We start from the raw sequence: 26842 nt of genomic DNA on the forward strand, positions 1-26842 counted from the left end.
GCCTGTTTGCAGTGCAATAACTTGCTCGCTATGAAGTGGAGGGAAAATAAGAATGTTTTCCGTTCTTACCTCCCTTCATGCAGACACGACAGTCCAAATTACTATGGCGACTGGTGTTGTGGAGAACAGTATAACCTTAACATGGGAGGGGTGGACCTCAACGACCAGTTGTTTGCGCCGTACCTAGTTGCCCGTAAGGCCAGATGCTGGTACAAGAACGTGTCTATTTCAATTGGCTTTGCTGAACGCTCATGTGCTATACAGAGCTTCAGGAGGGACTGGATCCTTCCTTAAATTCCAGGAAGAGATCGAGAGAGCCCTTCTGTTTCCAGACAGTTCTCCACCTCACCTTCCCCAACCAAACGCAGTAAGCCGGCTGTACGAGAGGCATTTTCCTTATGTCTTCCCGAGCCCCCCTACCCAACGAGTCCCCCAAAGAAGATGCCGTGTCTGCAGCAAGTGCGGATATAGGCGTGACGCACGCTATTTTTGTCCCCAACTGTCCTGACAATCCTGGTCTTTGTATTGGTGAATGTTTTGAATGCTACCATACACTAGTTGAGTATTAGCGTAGGGTACAACATTGCACAGACTAAGCACACTTTCACAGGGTCTCCCAAGATGCCATTGCATTTTGAGAGACCCAAACCGCTGGAACCATTACAACAGTTAGAACCGCTACAGTTACAAAAAAAAAAGTGTAAAAAAAATTTATAATGTATAACAAAAATAGTTTTGTTTCTCTATTGTTCTGTGCTTTTTTTAACTGTATTCTATAATGTTTTATTATGTTTTATCATGTTTGCTTTTCAGGTATACAATTTTTTTTTATACTTTACTGCGTTTTATTGTTAACCATTTTTTTTTGTTTTCAGGTACGCCATTCAGCTGCAGAGTGGATTTATCTTTACAGCAGCATCGTTTGCTCCCACGATACATAAAGCCGTGACTCCAGCGCTGTCGGAGGTGATGTCTCCACCAGAAGAACAAAAAAAGCATATATGCCGAAGCATGGGGGCAGCAGGGGTGGAGGAGCAATTTGCTCATATCTTTTGCGAGAGGATACCCCCAAGCTTCGGTATATTATATTATATATATAGATTAGGCACAGATTGTGTTAAAAAAATTTTAATTTTTTACTTTTTTTGTATTTGCTTTGCAGGTATGGCAAGTCTTACCGTTATACTGTAATGTTACTTTGTTTTATTGTTAACCATTTCTTTAACAGGTGCACCATTCAGTTGCAGTGCAGATTTATTCAACTCGACAGCAACAGCGTTTGCACCCACGATACATGAAGCCATGACTCCATCACTGTAGGAGGAGATTTCAACACTACAGTTAAAAAAATAAATAAATAAATAAAAAGAGAAAGAAAAGAGCATATATGCTGAAGCATGGGTGCAGCAGGGGTGGTGGAGCGATTTGCTCATACCTTTTGGGGCGGATGCCCCCATGCTTCAGCATATATAAATGGTGCATGTATGCCCATCGTTAGAAGTGGGTGGATGAAGGGAGGTATTCTAATGGTGGGCATACCCACCAATCAATCTTTTTTTCGTTCAGCCCACAGGCTGCATGAAAAAAATAATTTTACAATATATGGCCAACAAGGACTAGCAATGTACTGGTATGTTGCTGGACTGAGTGGTTATACCAGAATGATGCCTGGGGATTTAGGCATCATTCTTTTCAGCCAGCGGTCTGCTTTCATGTAAAAGCAATCCTAGCAGCCAATTAGCCTCTAGAACCTGAGAATGCAGCTGGTGATTCAGCCAGCTGACCGTAGAGCTGATCAGAGACCAGAATGGCTCCAATCATCTCTATGGCCTAAGAAATCGAAAGCTATGAGCATTTTATGACTTAGATTGCGGTAAACAGCACCATTGGGAAAGCATTTTATCACACCGATCTTGGTGTGGTCATTTGAGGCCAGAGGAGAGATCTAGGGTCTAATAGACCCCTTTTTTTTTTGAAAAAATTAGCACCTGTCACTACCTATTGTTATCATAGGGATATTGACATTCCCTGAAATAAAAATGATAAAAAATGTAATTGTTTAAAAATAAGATGAAGCAGAAAAGAAAAAAAAAAAAAAAAGCACCTCTGTCGCCCCCTGCTCTCATGCAAAGGCAAGCGCAAGCGTCGGTCTGGCGTCAAGTGTAAACAGCAATTGAACCATGCATGTGAGGTATCACCACGAAGGTCAGGTCGAGGGCAGTCATTTTAGCCGTAGATCTCCTCTGTAAATCTAAAGTGGTAACCTGTAAAGGCTGTTAATGTATGTAGTTTGTCACCCACTGCATGTTTGTGCGCAATTTTAAAGCAAGTTGTGTTTGTTATCCATGTACTCGTTCTAAGATCATCTTTATTTCATCAAACATTTGGACAAAATGGTGTGTTTTAGTGCATTAAAATTTTGGGGGTTTAAAGTAATTTTCTTGCAAAAAAAGAATTTCATGTAAACAAAAAAAAGTGTCAGAAAGGGCTTTTTCCTCAAGTGGTTAGAAGAGTGGGTGATGTGTGACATAAGCTTCTAATTGTTGTGCATAAAATGCCAAGACAGTTCAAACCCCCCCCCCCCCCCCCGCCCCTCCAAATGACCCCATTTTGGAAAGTAGACACCCCAAGCTATTTGCCGAGAGGCATGACGAGTCCATGGAATATCTTATATTGTGACATAAGTTGCAGGAAAGACTTTTTTTGCACAAAGTTGTCACTAAATGATATATTGCTCAATGTGAAATTACACCCCAAAATACATTCTGTTGCGTTTCCTGAGTATGGAGATATCACATGTGTGAGACCTTTTGGGAGCCTAGTCGTGTACGGGACCCTGAAAACCAATTACCACCTTCAGGGTTTCTAAGGGTGTACATTTTTGATTTCACTCTTTACTGCCCATCACGGTTTTGGAGGCCATGGAATGCCCATATGGCACAAACCCCCCCAAATGACCTTATTTTGGAAATTAGACACCCCAAGCTATTTGCTGAAAGGTATCGTGAGTATTTTGCAGATCTCACTTTTTGTCACAAAGTTTTGAAAATTGAAAAAAAAAAAAAAAAAATTATAAATGTTTCTCGTCTATATTTTCAAAAACAAACTAGAGCTGCAAAATACTCAACATGCCTCTCAGAAAATAGCTTGGGGTGCCCATTTTCCAAAATGAGGTCATATGGGTGGGGGGGGGGGGGGGGTTGTGCCATCTTAGCATTTTATGGATTTGAAAACTGTGATAGGTAGTGAGGAGTGAAATTAAAAATTTACGTCCTTAGAAATCCTGAAGGCAGCGATTGGTTTCCTGGGCCCCGTACACGGCTAGACTCCCAAAAAGTCCCACACAAGTGGTATCCCCATACTCAGGAGAGGCAGCAGAATGTATTCTGGGGTGTCTTTCCAAAATGGGGTCATGGGGGGGGGGGGGGGTGTGCCATCTGGGCATTTTATGGTCAAAACTGATAGGTAGTGAGGAGTGAAATCAAAAATTTACGCCATTAGAAATCCTGAAGGCAGCAACTTTTTGTAAATTTTTTTTTGTCATTATTCAATCACTTGGGACAAAAAAAAAATTAAATATTCAATGGGCTCAACATGCCTCTCAGCAATTTCCTTGGGGTGTTCACTTTCTAAAATGGGGTCACGGGGGGGGTTGTTGTACTGCCCTGCCATTTTAGCACCTCAAGAAATCAGATAGGCAGTCAACCTAAAAGCAGTGTAAATTCCATAAAATGTACCCTAGTCTGTAGACGTATAATTTTTGCGCATTTTTTTTGACATTTTGACATTTTTTTTACCAGATATGTGGCCAATTGCATTTTGGCCTAAATGTATGACCAAAATTGAGTTTATTGGATTTTTTTATAACAAAAAGCAGAGAATACCTTTTTTTCTTCAAACATTCAGTCCTTTTCCGTTTACAGTGCAAAAAATAAAAACCGCAGAGGTGATCAAATACCATCAATAAAAATAAGCTTTATTTGTGGGAAAAGAGACACAAATTTAATTTGGGTACAGCATTGCATCCACGCAATTAGCAGTTAAAGCGACGCAGTGCCAAATTGTAAAAAGTGCTATGGTCAGGAAGGGGATAAATCCTTCCGGGGCTGAAGTGGTTAATGCATTCTATGCATTAAGGTGAAAAACCTTCTGTTCTGCAGCAGCCCCCCTTTTTCTTACCTGGACCCGATCATTCCAGCTCCGAGCACAAGCCCAGCAGCTCCAGGCCCTGTCTCTGTCCGCATTGGATCTCTTTTCAGAGGGCATCTGAAAGGCTGCAAGGAGGCACTATTGTTACCTCCTTACTGCTAGTTTTAACCCCTAAGGCCTTATTCTCACTCATATACAGTAGATCTCTGCACTCATGCAAAAGGTCCATCTTCACACCACATGGAACAGGTGCTCTGCGCACCCCTGTACAAGCAGCCTGTCCAAATCAATGACAGGTGGCTGGCTGCGTGGACCTGCACACAGTGTGGGTCTGATGTGCAGCGGGTGATAATACCCGATGATTGAAGCTGGGGGGGGAATCATTTTTGCCATGCTGCATGTGTACACACCCAGTCTTTGCAGTAGAGTATATGAAGGCAATAAAAACCAGGCTTAGTCATGAGTTACCACCCCTTAACTGCCAATGTAAACAAGACATTAGTTCCCCTGCAGTCCTAAAAATACTGATTCTGCCAATGAACACCACCCTATAATGTAGCTTCCTGTGACTGGGTGGCAACAATGCTATATTGGTCCAGAATTTAAGACTAGAGCTGCCACTCATTGGCTGTGCCAGCTTACACTACAAGCATTGTCACTGCTTATTCTCAAACCTGAATCACGTCATTCAGCAGCTGGCCTCACCAGGTCATCCTCTCTGCTTTTTTAGATTGACAGCAGTTGATAACTCTCCCACGGTGAGATGCAGTGTCATGGAGGAGCATGAATTGAGAATCTGGCTTACGCAGGCAAGGTAAAGAAAGTTTGCTTACTTTACAAGGCCTGTGCATCACATAGTAACCTTATGTGGGACCTGTTTAGACATATGAGATCCTTTGGATAGATATAGAATACATAAAATACATTTGTCTGATATCCGTTAACACAGTGGTCACAGGATCTCGGCATAGTCACCCATCACCACACTGCACACATTTGTTCTTTGGTACCACCACCAGCCCATTCCCTTCTAGAATTAGACCCCTTTCACACTAGAGGCGCTTTACAGGCGCTATAGCGCTAAAAATAGCGCCTGCAAAGCACCTCTCCAGTCACTCTAATGTGAAAGCACGAGGGCTTTCACATTACCTGGCAGGACATCAAAAAACTCCTGCTAGCAGCTTCTTTGAGGCGCTTCTACACTGCTCCTAAAGCACCCCTGCCTATTCAAAGTGCCCCACTAGCGGTCGAAAAGCACCGCTAAAACGACAGTAAATCGCTGCTAGTATACGCTTTGCGTATGAAAGGGCCCTTCGTCATTACTAGTTTATGCTTACAAGTAAAGAAGAAATTCAGAATACAGTATATGTATAATCCCTAGAATACTACTTTCCCATGTAAAATAAAGAAAAAAAGATCTGCAATTTCAAAACGGTAGAGTATTAGAAGGAAAAGAGCACTCAAGCTGGCCAGACAAAATTAAACTTGGTGAAAGGTCAGAGATATACTGCCATAGCCAAGCACTTCATGATAAATATTTTTTATTTTTTTCTCTAAAGCCTTTAAAATACAATATGCATAAATTATTTTAAAGCACGAGAACATTTCCTTTGAAATCTAATAAAAGTGCAAAGATGGGGTATTAAAAAAAAGAAGTTTCACATAGGGAGTCAATTAAATATGGCCTTCTCGGCAAGTTTTATGAAATACTGCATTCAGAGGAAAACGTTCACTCCTTTGGTAAAGTCTTCCAGTTTCACAAAGTCCCAGGAACAGGTAAACTGAAAGGCCGACATTGGTTTCATAGAATTCTAGCCCCAATCCAATTTGCATAGATCGTAGGCAGCTTGTTGATATTCCTGACATGCAAGGCACAAGCCGCATAATCACAGTCAGTGGTCTGCAGGTAGGGTGTCTGTAGACTTGGTTGGAGGTGGAGGCGCTGCTCGCATCTGAAAGTGGGGAAAAAATAAATCTGAGACCCAGTGAAGAATAGAGATCATAACTAAAGCGCTAAAATCAACCTGCCAATAATGCTCAACTTTGTACATCTTGTGGTGAATGCACAGGGGTTTAGCGTCAAACAGATTCCTGTGGACCCCAGAGAATCCATAGATAATGGCTGCATGCAGAGCGGTCTTATTTTGCAACTGGAAGTTTAAAGCACCACAAAGTGTCACAAACCCAGAAACTGCTTTACTAAAGAACCTCACAAAATGCTATGTCTACAAGGTTCAGTATGTAGCCACACAACTTTGGGGTCCCTGTGCTTTTGTGCCCTGTAGGTGTAAGGCTATAGTTCCACCCTTGCCAGGCAGTGATTCTCTTACAGGAGCTGACTGATCTCCATAACCATGAGAGGAGTCATTGCTTGGCTCTGTGTAGTTTCTTTCAACAACAATGGAGCCATTGGCAGTCAGCCTGAAGGGTAGAAATGTTCATATGCTATAAATAACGCTAACTTCCAAAGTGAAATCTGAAGGGGTTTTCTAAAACAAATGTTTAAAGTGGTACTGAATGCAAAATCAAAAATGACATGATGCAGTATATCACTGCCATTAATATATACCGGTATTATATTGTATTTTTTAAATCTATTGATCCTCCTGGTATTTTTTAACACCCTTTACCAGACCAAGATAGGAGCAAAAGTGATAGTTTGAGGGTGGAGCAAACCATTTAACAGCGGTGAGCTTTTATTCATAAAGTTTAAACCTTTATTCCAAAAGGAAAAAATCAAAACAAAAAAGGGTATGATGTAAAGGGTATATGAATATGCTAGTCCACAACACCATCTTCTTCAGACAATGCTGCTGTCCAAGGGTGACTCCATTTCTTCTCCATTGATACAGGAGCCACCCTAAGACAAGAAAGGTTACTGGCTGGATCACATGTGGAATTGTGGAAAAAGTCTTAAAGGAAACTAATGCAGCCACCACATTTAAGGATTGGCAAGCTGCACAAATTATTTTTTTTGGTTTAATACCACTTTAAGTTTTGGATAGAGAAGAGCATAGCTAAAAACCCAATGTCAGATTTTTGCTATCTGTGCGCTGCTGGGGAAACGGGACACAAGATGATCTCCAAAATTAGAACAGATCCCCACTTAAACAGCTGTCCCAGAACAGTTAGACGATTTCCCCTTTATTCCTGTCCTGGTGAAAATTGTAATTTGGGATTCCCATAATTTATCACAATGGCAACGGTCATCAGGACAGTGGATGAACTTCTCCAGTGGGGACACATGCTGTATTAAAAACCTGACATTCTATACTTTCCACAACCCATGCAAAAAAAAAAAAAATTGATTTGGCTTTTGATTCATTAAGGATTTTTTTTCTAGAATCAGTTGCAAAATGTAACAGTACAGCAGCAAAGACCAAGGTGAAAGACAAAAACTTTGGCTGGTGTCAAGTCAATCTGCAGGTTTCTATTCAAACACTTACTGGTCTCAAGCGTGTTGCTGAAAAATCTGGAGAGCTCTGTGAACTCCCTGATCCATTCTGTCTCGAGTCTGGAAAGTAAATACAGCAATATTAATTGCAAAGGACTTCTGCAGTCTTTAACATGCCAAATTCCTTACACTTGGATAATCTTTAATTTAAAAACGCCAAGTACAGGTTTCCTTCAATAAAGACAAATAGAGGCGCTGCAACTGCTAATATTTCTAATATTGCATTATTCACACTAAAGTATTTTTTCGTTAAAAATAAAAACATAACATAATATCTACCAGCTCTGTGCAGTGGATTTGCACAGAGCAGCCCGGATCCTTCTCTTCTTGGGTCCCTCTCTCCTGTTGAGTGCCCCCACAGGAAGCAGATTGCTATGGGGGGACCCAAGCAGAGTCACAGCTCCCTGTGGCCAGACACGAAGCAGTGGCCCAGGCCCGCTCCCTTTGTCCTTATTGGCTGGCTGACTGCAGCGGGAGCCAATGATACCGCTGTCTCAGCCAATGAGGGGTGTGCTGGACAGCCAAGCCCATTGTGTAACATTGTTGGATCTAGATGGGGCTTTGGTAAATATTAGGGGGGCTGCAGCACATGGAAGGCTTTTTCATCTTAATGCATAGAATGCATTAAGATTAAAAACCTTCTGCCTTTACAACCACTTTAGGGCAACATCTTTAGCCACTTCATGGACCGTTGCACGCAGATATATGTCCTCACTTTGGAGATGAATATTAGTAGCTAGCTGCCATAACCCCGGTATCCTCTTCAGCGGGCGGTCTGGTTTCCGATAATAGTGGTCTCTGTGGCGTATTCATTGCAGGCACCCCCTCCTGTTGTGCTCTGGTGCCTGCCGTTTACCAGAGCTGTTGGTAGCAGTGGAGGCGATCGGATGCGTCTCCTTGGGTATAGAGACGAGTGTGCGGAAGATTTTAATTAAAAAAAAGTGCATTTGTGCTGCTCAAATACGGTGTGAAATAAGTATTGCAACAATCATTTTATTCTCTAGGGTGTTAGAAGAAATAGGATTTTTTGTACTCACCGTAAAATCCTTTTCTCTGTAGTTCACCGACTGACAGCTCCTTTCTTAGACCATAGGGTTGTTACGCCACCTTTAGGAGATGACTAGGCAGAACATGTTAAACTGTTATGATAAAAAAACTAGAACGTTCTAGTTCCTCCCAAAGGACGGTCCCTTAGGTAACAGCCCCTGCTACTGCAGCCTCAGTACATCAACAGGCAGTATGACGTAGACAAAAATAGGAGGGGAGGGTGCTGTGTCCGTCGGTGAACTACAGAGAAAAGGATTTTATGGCGAGTACAAACAATCCTCAAGCAGTGCCAAAATGAGGGGTGGGAAAATAGCATAAAAACTTCACCCACAATGGCATGTGGCATGTGGGAACTAGTATAAAAACTTTACCCACAAAAACAGTGTGGGAATAACCAAGAACTCTTTTTACCCACAAAAAGACAGAGTGCTCCTCATCTGGGAGTCACTACCTCCAAACCACCTCAGAACTTGCGGTAACAAAATGCCACAGTGCATGTACTTAAAGGTATTGCGTTTTTGTCAAAAAACAGAAAAAAAAAAAAAAAAAAATGCAATTACACGGGCGCCTGCAAAACTTTGCGGCCAAAACAGGCATCAGCCGATGCACCGACATCTACCTTGTAGAATTTTGCGAAGGTGTGGACAGACGACCAAGTTGCTGCTTTACACACTTGAGCGGCAGACGCTTGATTTTGGAATGCCCAAGACGTTCCAATTGCCCTGGTGGAATGGGCCGTGACCGGAAAGGGGGGCACCTGCCCCTTCAAGGCGTAGGCCTGTACTACAATTTGTCTGATCCACCTGGAAATGGTGGCCGACGAGACAGCCATGCCTTTTTTCGGACCAGCCACCGAAACAAAGTCTGACTTCCGAAAGGGAGCTGTAGCAGACAAATACACCCTCAGAGCCCGAACCACATCCAGGGAATGGAGGGCCACCTCCTTAGGATGTGTCGGTTAAGGACACAGATTGTAACGCAATGTCTACATTGATGTGGAACGCCGAAACCACCTTCAGCAGAAAAGAAGGTTGCGGACGCAATACCACCTTATCCTTGTGGATAACCAGACAGGGCGACTTGCAAGACAAGGCCGCCAGTTCCGAAACCCCCCTTCAGCTAAAGCTGAAATTTGCCCCTTAATCACGCCTAATGCCAATTTCTGGTCTACTCCTTGCTGTAGAAACAGCAGGATCCTGGATATAGAAGAGGAATGCAGACGCCACCCTTTCTCCTCACACATGGAGATGTAGGCTTTCCAGGTACGACGGTACATCTTCCAAGAAGATTTCCGTGCTCTCAGCATAGTTTGAATCACCGAGTCCGAAAGACCCCGATTCCTCAACACCTGGCTCTCAATAGCCATGCCGTTAAAACCAGCGATGGTAAAGCAGGATGGAGAATCAGACCCTGAGACAGAAGGTCTTCTCGTAACGGCAGTCGCCATGGGGCATCGCCCACCAGGCGCACTAGATCAGCATACCAAGGATGCTGGGCCAATCTGGGGCAAACAGTATTACTGGAATCCGCTCTGCGGAGCAGACGTGGTAACAGTGCGGTAGCACTTTTGCTCGCAGGCTTGCGGTTCCAGGGACGCTTTTGTCCTCCAGAGGCTGGGGACGCTTAGCCGAAGCCCCTGGTGGACGAAAAAGCCGTTTGAGTGGAAAAGGAGGGCCCTTGCCTATGGCCTTCCTGGTCTGTGGGAGTAGCGTACTCTTAACACCTGTGGCATTTTTAATAATGTCATCTAATGAGGCTCCAAAGAGCCGTTCGCCAAGGAATGGTAGATCCGTCAGGGCTTTCTTAGATGCCTGGTCAGCCGACCAGCATTTTAGCCAAATCAGGCACCTCAGCACCACTGCTGACACAAACCCTGGATAACAAAGGGAGAGTATCCAGGGCTGCGTCGCAAACGTACTTAAGACCTTGCACTAACTGGTCTGCTAGTTCCATGCAGACAGGAGAAGCCCGTTGCTCCCCCAATTCATGGTGCAAAAGTTTTGCCTACTCGGTAAGTGTCTGACAGAAGTGCGGATGCCAGTTCTGGTCGCATTGCTGACCCCACAACCGTAAACGAGGAACGAACCACTGCCTCAGTCTTCCTGTCTGAGGGGTCCTTAAAGGCAGGAATCCCCTCTACCGGGATCGTGGTTATTTTGTTTAACCTGGATACTGGGGGGGAGGGGGGGGGGGGTTTGGGTGCACGACTGGAGAAGCCGACCACTTTTTGAGAAGGCTCTCCTCATCAAAGGGGTAACGCACCGCCATGTATTTGGGGACCGAATAGAGGCCGTTTACCACCTTTTCTCCCACGCACCGCCTCCATCTTGGCAACGAACTAATTAAGGACTGCCGACAAAGCGTCCAGAGGCACTGCACTGTCTGCAGGCGAACCGGTTGCAATTGCCTGGATTTCGGGGAAGAAACACCAGTTTCTGAAGCCATGCTGACCCTACCCTGTCTGCCACCTGTTGGAGACTTAGGACAGTGATGGTCCCACCCTCCTAACGGCTGCTGGCTGAGGGGCGCCTCCCGCAGGACTCCCCATCCTGACTGAGTTTTGCGCTGTCCAGGAGGTGTGCCTGTGTCAGCTCCCAGATGCACAAGAGACCAAACCGAGCTGTGCTGAGCTGTTCTGAATAGCGCTGAAGCTGAAAAACGTGTTCAGGCATCAACAAAATGGCCGCCTAGCGTCCAGTATAAAGGACATAATCATAGGGAAAATGGCCACCAGACTACAGAAAAATGGAGACAAAGCATGCTGCTCCCTGGTCAAACCAAACATGGCCGTCGAGTAATGTATGCAATGAAGAACAGTGAAAAATAGGCAGAGAAATGGCAGCAAAACAGCTACAGCCTCCAGACACCTCAGGGGAGAGACTTACACACATCCAGGGCACAGCTATCCAGCGCAATCCCCCCCAGGTGAGAGCCCCCCCGTAAGGCCACACCACTCAGCAGCCCATGCAGCATCCCCCACAAGAAAAGAGGGAGGGAAGATAAGGACAGGGAGAGAAGAGAGGGAGGTGAGGGGCCCCCAAATCAATCTCCCAGGGAATGCCCAGCTGCTCAGCCCCACCGAGGCAGGGAGAGCTGTACTTACCAGTCCTTAAGAGCTGGGAGACATTCCATCACAGACCCACTCTCCAATCAGTACGGGGTGGCTTCTGGCCTGGCACACTGACATCAGCAGCCCAGTGTTATGTGTGCCCCAGGGCATTACGCCCACCGGCCGCCCCTGGAGCTGGGGGCATGTCGTGGCCAACCCAGCACGGAGCTCTGGTCTGCACACGCTTGCTGGCCAGGCTGGGGAGACTACAAGGATAAAAAGGTATCCAGCCTGTCACCCAGCCAGCTGCTGATAGCAGATCACAGGATCTTTAATCTTACGCAAAAAGCAAAAACCTCTGCAGAAAAATCCACGGACCGATGGGCCCGCAGGGTTCCTAGGTCCTTCTTCGTTAGGCAGATTAAAAAAAAGTTCTAGTTTTATCATAACATTTTAACATGTTCTGCCTAGTCCTCTCCTAAAGGTGCTGTAACAACCTGATGGTTTAAGTAAGGAGCTGTGTCAGTCGAACGTAAGAGAAAGAAAAATGTATAATGTTTGGGAGTTCCATGTAGTTTTCTAGCAAAAAAACTTTTTAACTTGTAAGCAAATCTCAGAAAGAGGCTTGGTCCTTAAATGGTTAACTGCATTCAGTCTGCTTGATTAGCAAATATTAATTGACAACTGTATCTTGTTCCTTTTTTTATAGCACTAACAATTTACATACAGTATATTGTACAGTCAGTCTTTTGCACAGTGGTCCTTTAATGAAACCCTCCACCTCTGGATGGCTAAGCCAAATGCATGGTTGCCTCCAAGTTTTCAGCAGAATACAGCTTATCCATAGGTATGTAATGGGGTGAGCACCCTTTGCTTGCAAAGACTGCACTGCGAAGATCACACGGAAACATGGAAAAGGGAAACTATATTACCAGGCAGGCAACACTCACAGGGGTATTAAAGAGAAATTCTTGGCAAATATCTTTGAAATGTATAGCTGATCAGTGTTACTGAGATCCGGTTTTAAAGTCTGCTGGCACTTCAGCTATCGGCTTATCAGGGTTGCCCAAGACAAAGTGAAAGAAAGGAGGCACGTCCATCCTTTAGCACTGATGTAGGACGGCTATAGTTTTTCTTTGGGCCTCACACACTGGACGTTATAAAAATGCTAGTAGTGTTTAGCTGTGGAAAGCTGTAGCTGTAGAATGAGTTTCAGAGTTTTGCTGTTGCGTTTTTTAGCAACATTTTATTCCCACAAAAGCTTATGGCTCAAACATGCTGATTAAATCGTCAAATAGCAATTTTTCTGCATTTTTTAAGCTTTTTTGAGTTAGAGCGTATTTACATCTGAAAAACTCATCTCAAAGGCCACTAGTTCTTGGGTTTATCCAGCCAGCAAACACCCCTGCCAAAAACTGCTAGCAGCCTACGTGTGCATGGATACATAGGATAACATGCTGGGGAGTTTATTGGCTGGAGAAAAAATGCCTGAAGCCAAAAACAGCAGCTGTAAAAATGTCCAGTATACATGAGGCCCTTAAGTGACCCATTCACCAACTCACTAAAACCAGCCTGTAAAAAGATGTATACTTATCTTTTTGGCAGGCTCAGTCAGGCTGTGTTAAATCTACATTTGCCACTGATATCTGACATTTCCAAGTGTGTCGGACCCTAGCCCCACAAGCGGGTGCTGTGGTTCCTCTCTAGGACACCATACTGCCTAGTAGGGATGAGCCGAATACCCCCCGGTTCGCACCAGAACCTGCGAACGGACCGAAAGTTTGCGCAAACTTTAGAATCCTGTTAAAGTATATGGGACTCAAACGTTCGAAATCAAAAGTGCTAATTTTAAAGGCCAATATGCAAGTTATTGTCCTAAAGGGTATGGGGGCCTGTGTCCTGTCCCAGGGGAGATGTATCAATGCAAAAAAAGTTTTAAAAAACTGAAGTTTTTTCAGCAGCAGTGATTTTAATGATGCTTAAAGTGAAAAAAAAAAAAAGAAATATTCCTTTAAATATTGTACCAGGGGGGGTGTCTATAGTATGCCTGTAAAGTGGCGCATGTTTTCTGTGCTTAGAACAGTCCCTGCACAAAATGACCTTTTTAAAAGGCATAAAAGTCATTTAAAACTGCTTGCGTCTTTAACCACTTGGGATCCGCGCTATTGCCAAATGACGGCATTAGCGCGGACCTACTTTTCCGGGACTACGTCTATTGACGTAGTCTCGTGCACGAGCGGCCTGCGCGCCCCCTGAGGGGCGCGCACGGCGCGCTCTGTGATCGGCGAGTCCATGAGACTCGCCTGATCACCGATCCGTACAAGGGGTCGATCCCGACCCCTTATCACGTGATCAGCTGTCAGCCAATGACAGCTGATCAGGTGATATAACGGAGCCGGTAATCGGCTAGTATTCCTCCTCGCGCTGACAGCGCGAGGAGAAAAAAAAAAAGCCGATCACCGGCGGCCGTGATCGGGACATCAGTCCCGATCACGGCCAGCAATGCAAGCGCCCACCTGCCCCCTGCCAGTGCCCACCTGCCCCCTGCAGTGCCACCCTAATAAAAAGTAAGTGACCCCCGTCAGTGCCACCCAGCAGTGCCCACAGTGCCATCCACAGTTCCACCCACAGTGCCCACAATCTGCCTCAAAGGTGCTGCACCTCAGTGCCGCCCATCAGTGCCACCTATCAGTGCCCATCAGTGCCACCTATCAGTGCCCACCAGTCCCATCTATCCGTGCCCACCAATGCAGCCCATCAGTGCCCATCAGTCCCATCTATCCGTGCCCACCAGTCCCATCTATCCGTGCCCACCAATGCAGCCCATCAGTGCCCACCAATGCAGCCCATCAGTGCCCACCAATGCAGCCCATCAGTGCCCACCAATGCAGCCCATCAGTGCCCACCAATGCAGCCCATCAGTGCCCACCAATGCAGCCCATCAGTGCCCACCAATGCAGCCCATCAGTGCCCACCAATGCAGCCTATCAGTGCCGCCTAATCAGCGCACTTCAATGAAGGAGAAAAATGACCCGTTTGCAAAATTTTAGAACAAACTATTAAAACATGATTTATTTATTTTTTTTTTGCATCTTTTTTTGTTTGTTTAGCAAAAAATAAAACTCCGAGCTGTAACTAAATACCACCAAAAGAAAGCTCTATTTGTGAGAAAAAAATAATAAAAATTTCATTTGGGTACAGTGTTGTATGCCCGCGCAATTGTCATTCAAAGTGCATCAGCGCTGAAAGCTGAAAACTGGTCTGGGACTGAGGGGGGTTTAAGTGCCCAGTAAGCAAGTGGTTAATGTAATGTCGGGTCAAGGCAATATGTATGAAAATCAGTGACAAAACGGCATGGTTACCTCCCCCCCAGTCCATTACCAGGCCCTTTGGGTCTTATATGGATATTAAGGGGAACCCCACACCCACCCGAAGCCCTATATACTCTGAACAGCAGTATACAGGCGGTGCAAACAAGACAGGGACTGTAGGTTTGTTAAGTAGAATCGGTTTTAAATTTTGAACTGGTACATTTTTAAAGTGTAGCTCCAGCCAAAAAAAATAAAAATCTATTTTTAAGCTTTTTTTGGAAAACATAGGAAAGGGTTATCACCCATGTAGCATTTGTTTTGCTGTCTGTGCACTCCTTCAGAAGATTTCACCTCACTTTGTCCCAATGACAAAATGTTTTTTGAAAATTTGGGGTTTTTAGTGAAAAAAGGATTGGTGATAAAGCATCAATGGAGAGGAGACACATTTTTCCCATATTAACTCTTACAGGAGAGCATTTCCCTTCCTAGGGGTAGATTTCATCTCACTTCCTGTTGTCTGCTTCCGTTTGCAAGGAGGAGTCATTTGTAAGTTGGATGTTTGAAAGTAGGGGCCTGCCCTATATACTCTGCAGAAATTTGGCTCTTGGTCGTTGGTGTTGCCACAACACTAAGGCTCGGTTCACACAGTAAGCGGCACGACTTGCAGCGCCGCGACCTGCAAAACGACTTCTGTATAGAAGTCAATGCAAGTCGCCCGAAGTCGCCGCAAAAGTAGTACAGGACCCTTTTTTCTAAGTCGGAGCGACTTGAGTCGCTCTTATTAGAACGGTTCCGTAGTACAGAACGGGGCGCGACTTATCAGGCGGCGAAGTCACCTGGACAAGTCGCCCCTGTGTGAACCGAGCCTAAGCCCTCACAGTGACTCTTGGTGGGTGCTGGAACACCCTGCTGTGAACTATTATATCAAGAATTGTAATTACATGCTATTGTTTAACCACTTCGCACCCAGGCCAATTCTGACATTTCTCTCCTACATGTAAAATTCCTAATTTTTTTGCTAGAAAATTACATAGAACCCCCAAACATTATATATGTTTTTTTAGCAAAGACCCTAGAGAATACAATGGCGGTCATTGCAACTTATCTCACACGGTATTTGCGCAGCAATTTTTCGAACGTGTTTTTTTCAGAAAAAAACGGTTTCATGCTTAAATGAAACAAAAAAAACCCAGTAAAGTTAGCCCAATTTTTTTGCATAATGTGAAAGAGGAGGATACGCCGAGTAAATAGATACCCCACATGTCACGCTTCAAAATTGCACGCGCTCGTGGAATGGCGCCAAACTTTGGTATTTAAAAATCCCCATAGGCGACGCTTTAAATTTTTTTTACTGGTTACATATTTTGGGTTACAGAGGAGGTCTAGGGCTAGAATTATTGCTCTCGCTCTAACGTTCACAGCGAAACCTCACATGTGTGGTTTGAACACCGTTTTCATATGTGGGTGGGACTTACGTATGCGTTCGCTTCTGTGTGCGAGCTCACGGGGACAGGGGCGCTTTACATTTTTTTTTTTTTTTTTTTTTAGTTTTACACTTTAAAAAAAAAAAAAATTGATGACTTTTATTCCTATTACAAGGAATGTAAACATCCCTTGTAATAGGAATATGGCACGATCGGACCTATCTACAGTGAAATATGGGGTCAATAAGACCCCATATCTCACCTCTAGGCTGGGAAGAAAGAAAAAAAAAAAAAAAAAAGATCCTGGCTTCCTAGCCAGATCGGCACCGTTAATTTGTATAACGAGGCCGGGCGTGACATAACATCGCGCCCGGCCTCCGAACGATCATAGAGACTCCGGGGACAATCTAGTCCGCCGGAAATCTCTATGATTACTTGCTGGGGCCGGCGGATCCTGTGACTGACTCACCGATTGAAGCGGTGAGTCGGTAGAGTCGGCGTCCCCTCCCGCCGCCCGTAAGAACGATCAAGCGGCGGAACAGCCGTTATGATCGTTCTTATGGTGTAGGGAATCGCCAGCTGAAAACGGCAATATCTGAATGATGTCTGTGGCCTCAGGCATCATTTAGACAGAACCACCGAAACTCCATGATGTCGATAGACGTAGTGTGGGAACCAAGTGGTTAACAGTGGTAGAAAGATTGGGCCTTTGGTGGTGGTGCCACAACACTGTAAGCTCTCAGTTACTCTTGGTGGGCGCAGGAATGGGCTGTGAAATATTAGATCAAGAATTGTAAATACCGTATTCATCGGCGTATAACACGCACCCCAAGGGAATTTAAAAGAAAAAAATAACCTTTTAGGAGGGAAGTTTAAGGAAAAAAAACTTAAATTTAAATGCCCATCAATGCAGCCTTGACAGTGTCAATTGCAGCCTTGCATTACAGCCTTGCCAGTCATTTGCAGCCTTGCCAGTGTGTTTGCCGTTTAAAAATGGCGCCGAGATACAGAGCGGATGTCCTGTGTATCTCGGCCACACTCGGCTTTCCGAAAGGCACCGAGAACGGCCGAAAATACCTGGAAGCCGCAGAGAGTGGCAGAAGGAAGAGGATAGTCACTCAGCATCAGCATGGGCAGTCTTGAAGGAATCTGACATTTCCAAAAATAAAAATAAAAAAAATTATTCAGTTTCATCAGCATCAGGTGCTTGGTAGCTGGTGATGATCCAAGACTGATTAATTTTTATGAAGGTCAGTCGATCAACCAAGTCAGTGGACAGGCGCACCCTGTGATCGGTTACAACGCCTCTAGCAGCACTGAATGTGCGTTCAGAAAGAACGCTGGCTGGATGCAGGACAGGCCAGTAGCTCAATTGCATACTGTGCAAGCTCTGGCCAGTGATCCAGCCTCAAGACCCAGAAACCCAGAGGATTTTTGGTGGGAAAGGTGTCCAAGTCTGACCTTGCCCCTAGGTATTCCTGCACCATGTAAATCAGAAGCTGGCGATGGTTGCTGGAACTGATCATAGCTTGGGGCTTCAGACTAAAAAATTGTCTGAATGCATCGGTCAGTCGGCCACTTTCTCCACTGCTCCTTCTGTGACTGACCGAAGCCTCAGCAACACGTTGTCCAGAACCAGGAATTTGTAACCTCCCAGGCTCTGGTAACGCATTGCACAGACCTTTCTGCAAGACCTCCCGAAGAGGTTTCATCCTCTGCGACAGCAAGATAAGGTCTGCAACCTTACCCTTGTAATGTGGACCAAGGAGGGTTGCCAGCCAGTAGTGATCCCTCTCCTTGATCCGACGAATATGAGGATCCTTCTCCACAGGCTTTGCAGGATCAGGGAGGCCATGCAGCATAGGTTAGCTGAGGCATTTCGGTCCGGAGTCCTCTGGGTCACTAAGGATGACATGATCCGCAGCCACCTCCTCCCAGCCATGTACAAGTCTATGGGTTTCTTGTGACTGTAAATTATACCTTAAAAACTGCTGCTGATGCTGAGTGCTACGCTCCACCTCCATGCTGACACAATCCTCCACCTCTTCCTGTGTGATCGGCGGGCTAGCAGGAACACTGTCTGGATAAAGGGGGCATTGAGAGGTAAGGAAGTCCTCCTCTTCCTCCCTCTGTTCTGCCTCAAGTGTGCTCCAACAGGTGGACAAGAGGGACAGTGTCACTGATGCATGCACTGTCACTGCTCACCATCCCTGTGGCCTCCTCAAATGGTGACAGGACAGTGCATACTGTACATCCCTGATCATGGCCCACTGGCGTGGGGAAAAAAAACGAGCTCCCCTGACCCTGTCCTGGTGCCACAGTTGCACAGGTACTCATTGATGGCCCTCTGCTGTGTGTGTAGACGCTGCAGCATGGCCAACGCTGAGTTCCACCTGGTGGGCTTGTCACAGATTAGGCAGTTCTTGGGCAGGTTAAATTCCTTTTGGAGGTCATCCAGCAGTGCACTGGCATTCTATGACCAGCAGAAATGCACACAGACTTTCCTGGCATGCCTCAGAACATCCTGCAAGTCCAGGTACCTGCCCAAGAACCGCTGCACCACCAAGTTAAGGACATGGGCCAAACAGGGCACGTGGGTCAGTTGTCCCTGTCGGAGAGGAGGTTGGTGCCACTGTCGCAATCCACCATTCCTGGCTTAAGCTGGTGTGGTGTCATCCACCTCTCAAGCCTGCCCCTGCAGAGCTGATAGAATCTCTGCCCCAGTGTGGCTCCTGTCCCCCAAGCACACCTTCTCAAGCACTGCACGGCATCTTTTTGGCTGTGTACTTGCGTAGCCCCTTGAACGCCTACGAAGCACCGCTAGTGCTGAGGACAAAGCACAGGAAGAGGCCATGGAGGAAGAAGAGGAGGGGGTGGAGGAGAGAGGTGTGTCAGAATCACCAGTAGTAGAGGCGTGGTGGAACTCCAACATTACTGCACCTTGTCCTGCAGCCTTCCCAGCTGCCAGCAAAGTCACCCAATGCGCCGTGAAAGATAGGCAACGCCCCTGTCCATGCCTGCTGGACCATGAGTCAATGATAATATGCACCTTACCGCTGACCGCCCTGTCCAGCGAGGCAAAGACATTGCCTTCCACATGCCAGTAGAGAGCCGGAATCGCCTTCCATGAGAAAAAGTTGGGTTTGGGAACGTGCCACTGAGGAACCGCAAACTACACAAACTCACGGAAGGGGGCAGAGTCTACCAACTGAAAAGGCAGCAGTTGAAGTGATAGCAATTTAGCCAAGCTAGCATTCAACCGCTGGACATGCGGATGGCTGGGAGTGAGCTTCTTTCTGCTGTGCAGCAGCTGGGGCAGGGAAATTTGCCTGGTACAATCTGACTTAGGTGTACTGATAGCAGATTGCCTGCAAGTACTTGGCTGTGACACACCTAATTCTACACCTTCATTCCTCACAGTGCCAGTTTCAGAGAGGACTGAAGGTATAGTGGGGTTGGAGATCCCAGCTGATGAGGAGCAAGGAGAGGTCCGCTTTGTTCTTTGGTGTGGGTCATTTAGGTACGCTTGCCAATGAACTGCATGGCAGGTCGAGACACGTCTGGTCAAGCATGTGGTGGCCAAATGGCTGATGTTTTGGCCACGGCGAGATACGCTTGAGACATATGTTGCAAATAGCAGCGGTGCGATCTGATGCACTCGTCTCAAAAAGGCCCACGCCAAAGAACTTTTGGAATAACGCGCAGAGACAGCAGCGCCCTGCACATGCGGAGCTCTGCGGTGTGATGCAGTCGGTGTGCTGCCCTTAAGCTGGCCCCTGGAGGGCATCCTGCCTCGTTGATGTGCCTCCTCCTCCTCTCTCCTATCAGGCACCCACGTGGAGTCAGTGACATCATTCCCTCCCTCATCACTGGAGCAAACCTGGCAGTATGCTGCAGCTGGGGGAACATGACTGTCAAATTGCTGTCCTTCTTGGGCACCCCCTCTCTGGGCTCCCGTTACTGCCTTCCTCTAGCTGGCTATCATCATCAGAGCCTTCAAACAGCTGGGCATCCTCCTGGAGTATGTACCCAACGCTGTGGTCAAACAGATCGGGGGACTCCTCAGGAGGACCTGGTGGGGCTAGGGAAGGAGTGACTGATGCCATTGAGCCAAGGGAAGAGGCCGCATTGGCAGCTGCTTTGCCTGCTTTGCCAAAGTACCCTGAGCCTGTTTGAGAGAGGATGAGGAGGAGGATGGCTTGGTCATCCACCCTACCAAGTCTTCGACATGTTGGGGCTCAACACGGCCAGCTGCCGAAAAAAAAAGGACAAGCGTGTCTCATGGCCACATGCTGATGAAGATGCCTGCTTACCCTCTTATTGGCTCGTGACTGTCAACCTCTCCTTGTTGGCCTTCCAGATATACTAATGGCCTGCAGGGAGAATATATATATATATATATATATATATATATATATATATATATATATATATATATATATATATATATATATATATATATATATATATATATATACACACACACACACACACACACACACACTGATTATACTGCAGCTAGCAGAATCAACTGCCTGCAGTATTAGTATGAGAACACCAGCCATTGTCTTCAGTTACACACTGTGCAGAGGACATAGTACACCAACTAAAAATACTGCAGCTCCCTGCCTATGGTATTAGCACACCAGCAATTGTATTCAGGTAAGCTTAGGTGCACACTGTGCAAAGGAAACTGCATATAAATACAGGCAGGGAGCTGCAGTATTTTGTTTTAAACACCAGAAATTTATTCAGGTAAGCTTTAGGTTCACACTGTGCAAAGGACACTGTACACCAAGTGAAAATACTGCAGCTCCCTGCTCATCAGTCTATTATGAAGACAACAGGAATGGATCTAGCTAAACTAAATACAGTGTATAAATATATACACACACAAACCTAGTATGCATATCCTCTACACACTGTAACTGAAGCTAACTGACTCACCTGCCTACTGTAACTCAAATTAAATGACACTCTGTCTTTAACCACCGCCACAACACTACACAAGGTTGTCACGCAGGCAGCCTTATATAGTGTGGGGCGTGTACTAAACCCCCTGAGACATAATTGGCCAAAGCCACCCTGGCTTTGGCCAATTATGGCACTCAGTTTTTTTTCTGCACTGTAATTAGCCAAAGCATGTGGGTCATAGTGCATGCTTGGCCAATCCTCAGCCAGCAATGCACTGCAATGCTGCTTTGAATTATGGGCCGTTCGCGCCAAAGTCGAGTGGCGCATCACGGCCCATAATGTTCGAAATTTGGCGAACGGCTGAATAGACGATGTTAGAGTTGAACATGGGTTCAACTCTAAGCTCATCCCGACTGCCTAGGCAGGAGACCAAGTATGCGAACATGGAACACTATAGATTTAACCTGCCAGAAAGGTCAGCAGCTTTTAGGTTTACTTTTGGGAACAGGCAACATGCCACCTTGCGTTAATGAAAAAACTAAGCCCAACAAAAGCAAATTCAACAAAATTATTTATTAGAGACAGGTTCTCCAAGAGCAGCTTCTTCTCCCCTCAGATTTCTATTGCCAAGGCAAGAAGTCACCTCCTATTCACTATGCAGCAAAGAGGATTAGACTTCCCTGCCTCAGATCATCTAAATTTGTTAGATATGCTGTATAACACTGTACCAGATTCCATGAAAGGAAAGTGTTTATGCATTCAGATTCATAAGCTATAAGAGATCTACATAAATGGTGTGGATAACAAAATTTCCTAAATTTCCTTTTCTGAAAAAAAAAGCTTGATAAAGTTTAAAGCACAAATACCTGATTCTCCAGCAGCTGTTCCTAGTAGTGAGGATCTAGTGATGGAAAGTGGAGAAAGCATTGGAGGAAGGCAGGTAGGTGGAGCAGGAGAAGGAAGATCCTACAATTGTATAAAATAGTGATACATTAAAGAAGTTAGCACTGATAGAAATGCTTGGCCACAACCCCACCATGCATCATATCCCCACTGAATGAAGCCAATTTATGACAATGAAAGATTCATATTGACCGTAACAGTTTTCAGGTTTTATTCTGAGAGACTTAGACCCCTTTCACACTGGGGTGCCTTGCAGGCGCTACAGGTCTAAAAATAGCACCCTGAAAGAGCCGCGCCTCTCACTCCAGTGTGAAAGCGCTCAGGGCTTTCACACTGGAGAGGTGCGCTGGCAGGACGGTAAAAAAAAGTCCTGCTAGCAGCATCTTTGGAGCGGTGAAGGAGCGGTGTGTATACTGCTCCTACCCACTCAAATGAGTGGGGCAGCACAGCTATACCGCCGGCAAAAGGCAACTGCAGCAGCGCTTTGCAGTGGTTTTAACCCTTTCTCGGCCACTAGCAGGGTAAAACCCCCCTGCTAGCGGCCGAATACCGCCACTAAAAATAGCATCATTTTACCGCCGGCACCCACACTGCCCCAGTATGAAAGAGGCCTAAAGTATCTAACCCAAGAACAAACATTTACTATATTGCAGTTTACCAGTCCTTACATGTTGTAAATGAATTAAGTTTTACAGCCTTCCACCACCTTTATTTTCACCTGATTTGGTCATTAAATTGGTATTAAATTGGTTCTAAATGCTAATTTTTTTTTACCTTAATGCATTCCTTGCATTAAGGCAAATTGTTTAGGCATCAGTATCCACCCCCCTTTTTACTTACCTGAGCGCTCATTAGATCCAGCACTGTGCGCACCTGCAGCTCTCCTCTCCCCTCACATGCGGGTCTCAGTGGCTTTGCTAGGGCACCGGGAGCCATTGCCTCCCAGTGCTGTGCCACTGATGAGGAAGCAGGGGGCGGGGTGAGTCCCGCTGTCAATGTACACAGCAGAGGGGCTTGGCAGTGAGCAAGCACCAGGAGCACTGGCGGGGGACCCGAGAAGAGAAGGTTCATGGCCGTTGCAAAAAGCAGGCAAGTACAGAGCCTTTTGTAAAAAGGTATAATTAAAAAACAAAGAAAAAAAAAAAACATTTTTAAACCAAAATTATACATTATATTGCAGCTTACCAAAATATGTGATGGCTGCATTCATTTTCTTTAGGCTCTTTCATTTTCATCTGGTGATCTGTCTAGCACGTATTTTTCAAAAGGAACTAGCTCTCCAATAGAATGCATCAGTTACAGAGATATGAGCCATTTAAAACCAACAGGGTGGCTTACAATCAGTGTATGTAAAAGACCCTTATCCCAAAAGAAAAAAAAAAAAAAAAATATAACAGTTTTCTGTAATTCTGTATAAAGTATTCGCTGGAGTTTGGCTTTAATTTGGTAGTGCATTTAAATCTGCTAGTCCATCTTGTAGACTGACAATCCAGCTGTCCAAATGTGCCCCCTTGTGCATTCATCCAAAGTGGGGGCACTAAAACAGGGAGCGGTGTTACTAACCAAATCACTAAATCAAAATAGAGGGGGAAAAGCCTAGTGAAAGAAGTGATGCAGCCACCACATCTAATGGTTGGTAAAAGCTGCAAATGCATTATTTTCTGGTTTTGGGTTTAATACAGCTTTAACACTTTTTTTAAAGTGATCAGTTCATTGCACAGAAGGTTAAAGGGCACAAATTCTAGCAAGATGAACATGTTTTCTGTAGTTTCCATTTACCCAGTTAAGAAAACCAATTCAGTCGCCACATCTAATTGTGCAAGCTGCAACATACTACATTTTTGTTCTTGGATTTAAATACATTTTCAAATAAAAACGTAATTTTAGCACAGAAAAGTCACATCTCTTTCTACGTGTGCTCCTGTTGGAGAAATCTTTCCAATAGATACCGTATTTAAATAGCAACCTGATAAAAAGTTACAGATTAGAAATCTGTACCTGGTTTGGTTCTGAATCTCTGGACAACTCTTCCACCACAAGTGAGGGAAACACTCCAACACGCCCATTGAATTCTCCCATCCAAAAGCCATCATCTATTCCTTCCTCCTCTTTACGGATAATTTGAATGATGGATCCTTCCAGGAAACTGAGCTCTTCCTCACTCTGCCCTTCATAGTCATAAAGTGCTCGGGCAAGAGATACTGGTGAGAGGAATAGTAAGTATTAGTAAACCATAATTGGTTTAGACTTTCCTACATTTCCTTGCCAGTTTCACAGGCCTCTTACATAAATGGCAGCCAATGTATTAATGGTCAGTTGAGAACAATTGCTATTACATGAAGCCAGATTCAGACTTGTGTTGCTGTAAGTTGCCGTAAACTGTAAAATTTTGATAGGCACCTGAATGCACTATTATAGTTATATTATAGCAGGCAAGAAACCTATACCACAAGGCACATACAATGCCAAAAAAAATAAAAAAAATCTGGCAGCCCATATCACAGACATTGCAGTTTTATTTATGTAGCTTGGTAGCAAAGAAAACCCTGTGGTCCATAGGTATCCTTAAGGGACAGACACTAGAAGCACCTCCAAATAAATCAAAATTCAGACAAATTAAATCCAGAAATCTCTTGGTCTTGTCTGTCATTTTTCAATATCTTGTTTCCTGTAGCATGAACTGAAATCCTGCATGACAAAAGCAGCCACTTCCCATTACAGACATCCTACATGCTATCCTGCTATAAAACGTATTTGTAAGTCTCGGAACAAACACTTCTGATGGAGACAGTTTCAAAATAAATAGCCAATAGCCAATAAATGGCCTGTAGATATACCTGGAGATGCGAGCTTACTTTCAAAAATAATCCTGGAATTTTCAATCATTTCAATTTTAGGTTAAAAATTTGTAACAGTTAAAAATAAACTTGTGAGTGTTGCTGTTCTTAGAATTCCAAAAAGTTATATACGTTAGTGCTGCTACTTAATTTTTTGGGGACAATAATATTTGTGTACTAACCAAAAATCAATTCCACAGTAGCTCAATCACTGCTACTATGCAGGGAACAATCATATAGGCAAGCGATAGAATCAAACATTTGTAAATCATACAAGTCCAATTTTGGGGTGTGGAGAGGGGGGTCACTTGGAGGAGCCAACTGGATGAGGGACCTCTTGAAGTGTGAAACAAAATGGATTTATGCCTTACGATCTTTAGTGCCCAAAAGGTTAAAACATTGAACGGGACGTTAATTGCTTTATAAGTGATAACCAAGAATTTTAATAGGGAATTTATTTAGGCTGTAACTCAGAAATAAAATGTAATTTTATCATTTTAACGCATGGCTTACTGTAAGTAATATATATTGAACAGGATAGGTTAGGATTTGACAATAGAAGTAATTGTAACATCCCTCTAGACCTTGCAAACGCCCCATCTTATAATTGCACCTTAGAGTTAGGATGTAAACTATTGGCGAAAAACAGAAAACCAGAAGTTCGGGAGCCAGAAACGATGTGACTGGAATACGGCGACATACTTTTCATCTTATGACGTCATCAGGAAGCGATTCCGGTCACTAGGCAGGTTACATTAAATAGCCCGGCCCAGACAAGTGCTCGGCGGTGATGTTGCTCTCTGCCTACCTCATACGAGACCAGGATTCATCCCATAATAGTACCCAAATGCAGAGAGTGACTACAGTCTGGCTTTACTACAAAAACTGAAGTAACGGGTCTTATTCTCCCATAAACATTAGGAACAAGTCCACATATATTTTAACTTGCAATGATGAGGCAAATTAACATCTACATGACTAGGGAAACTTGAATATGAATTGAGATCATTGCAATTATATTAAGGAAACCCAATTAGATGCAATTGGAAAAAAAATAATATAATATATATTGAATGTTAAGCAAGGTAGAATTTAATGAAAATAAAAAAACAGAAAATAAAAATGAAAATATAAAAAACTAAAACAAAACTAAAAATGAAAAATAAAATATAGAAATAAAAAAAGAAAAAGATAAAGAAAATAAATTCAAAATGGATGTGAAATGTATATTGGCAGTTCATGCACTAGACCTTTCTTCATGATAAAGGAATATTTTTAATTACCCTTGGTTGAATGGATATACCATACATCTTCAATGGCTCGGTGGTAGAGACATCCCCTAGCGTAATGCCGATTGTGATGCCAAAATGTAGGTCATTGAGGCTGCACAAACAACATCACTGGCCTAGTCATTCGTTACAAAACATTTCAGATCTGCAGAGTTCCCAACCTGTGTATCCATAGAGTTTCATTTTGTGATACTGCTAGTTTCAGATGAGTATCCCTCCAGTGTCTAGAAACTATCTATTCCATAAAAGGCAAGTTGGGTTGTCTCTCTATTGTGGTATAGTCTAAAGTGTTTTGACACTGACAAAACCATTTTTAATATTGACAAAATGTTAAATTATTATACGTAGTTTCCGCCCACATATTGCCTTGACATGGGCATTCCAAAACATACATGACATATTCAGAATCGCACGCAATAAGTGGTTTGACCTTAAATTGTTGCTGTGTGGCCACCGACTGAACTC

The 26842-nt window shown here is 44.5% G+C and overlaps 1 protein-coding gene across 2 annotated transcripts in view; it reads right to left on the minus strand.

The window, feature by feature from the left end:
• Nucleotides 1-5673: 5673 nt before the first annotated feature.
• The window catches only part of FCHSD1 (FCH and double SH3 domains 1), a 197955-nt gene continuing 176786 nt past the window's right edge, over nt 5674-26842 (minus strand). For both annotated transcript variants that reach the window (XM_077474235.1, XM_077474234.1), the window contains 4 exons: nt 24250-24452; nt 22215-22314; nt 7596-7663; nt 5674-6101 (listed from right to left, as the gene is read on the minus strand). In XM_077474235.1, the coding sequence (XP_077330361.1) occupies nt 6042-6101; nt 7596-7663; nt 22215-22314; nt 24250-24452 (431 nt within the window). In that variant the 3' untranslated portion in view covers nt 5674-6041. The remainder of the gene's footprint in view (nt 6102-7595; nt 7664-22214; nt 22315-24249; nt 24453-26842) is intronic.

Source organism: Lithobates pipiens, unplaced genomic scaffold (genome assembly GCF_037356315.1).
Source record: "Lithobates pipiens isolate NorthernLeopardFrog02 unplaced genomic scaffold, aLitPip1_a1.2 Scaffold_8, whole genome shotgun sequence".
In the NCBI taxonomy this organism is placed as follows: Eukaryota; Metazoa; Chordata; class Amphibia; order Anura; family Ranidae; genus Lithobates; species Lithobates pipiens.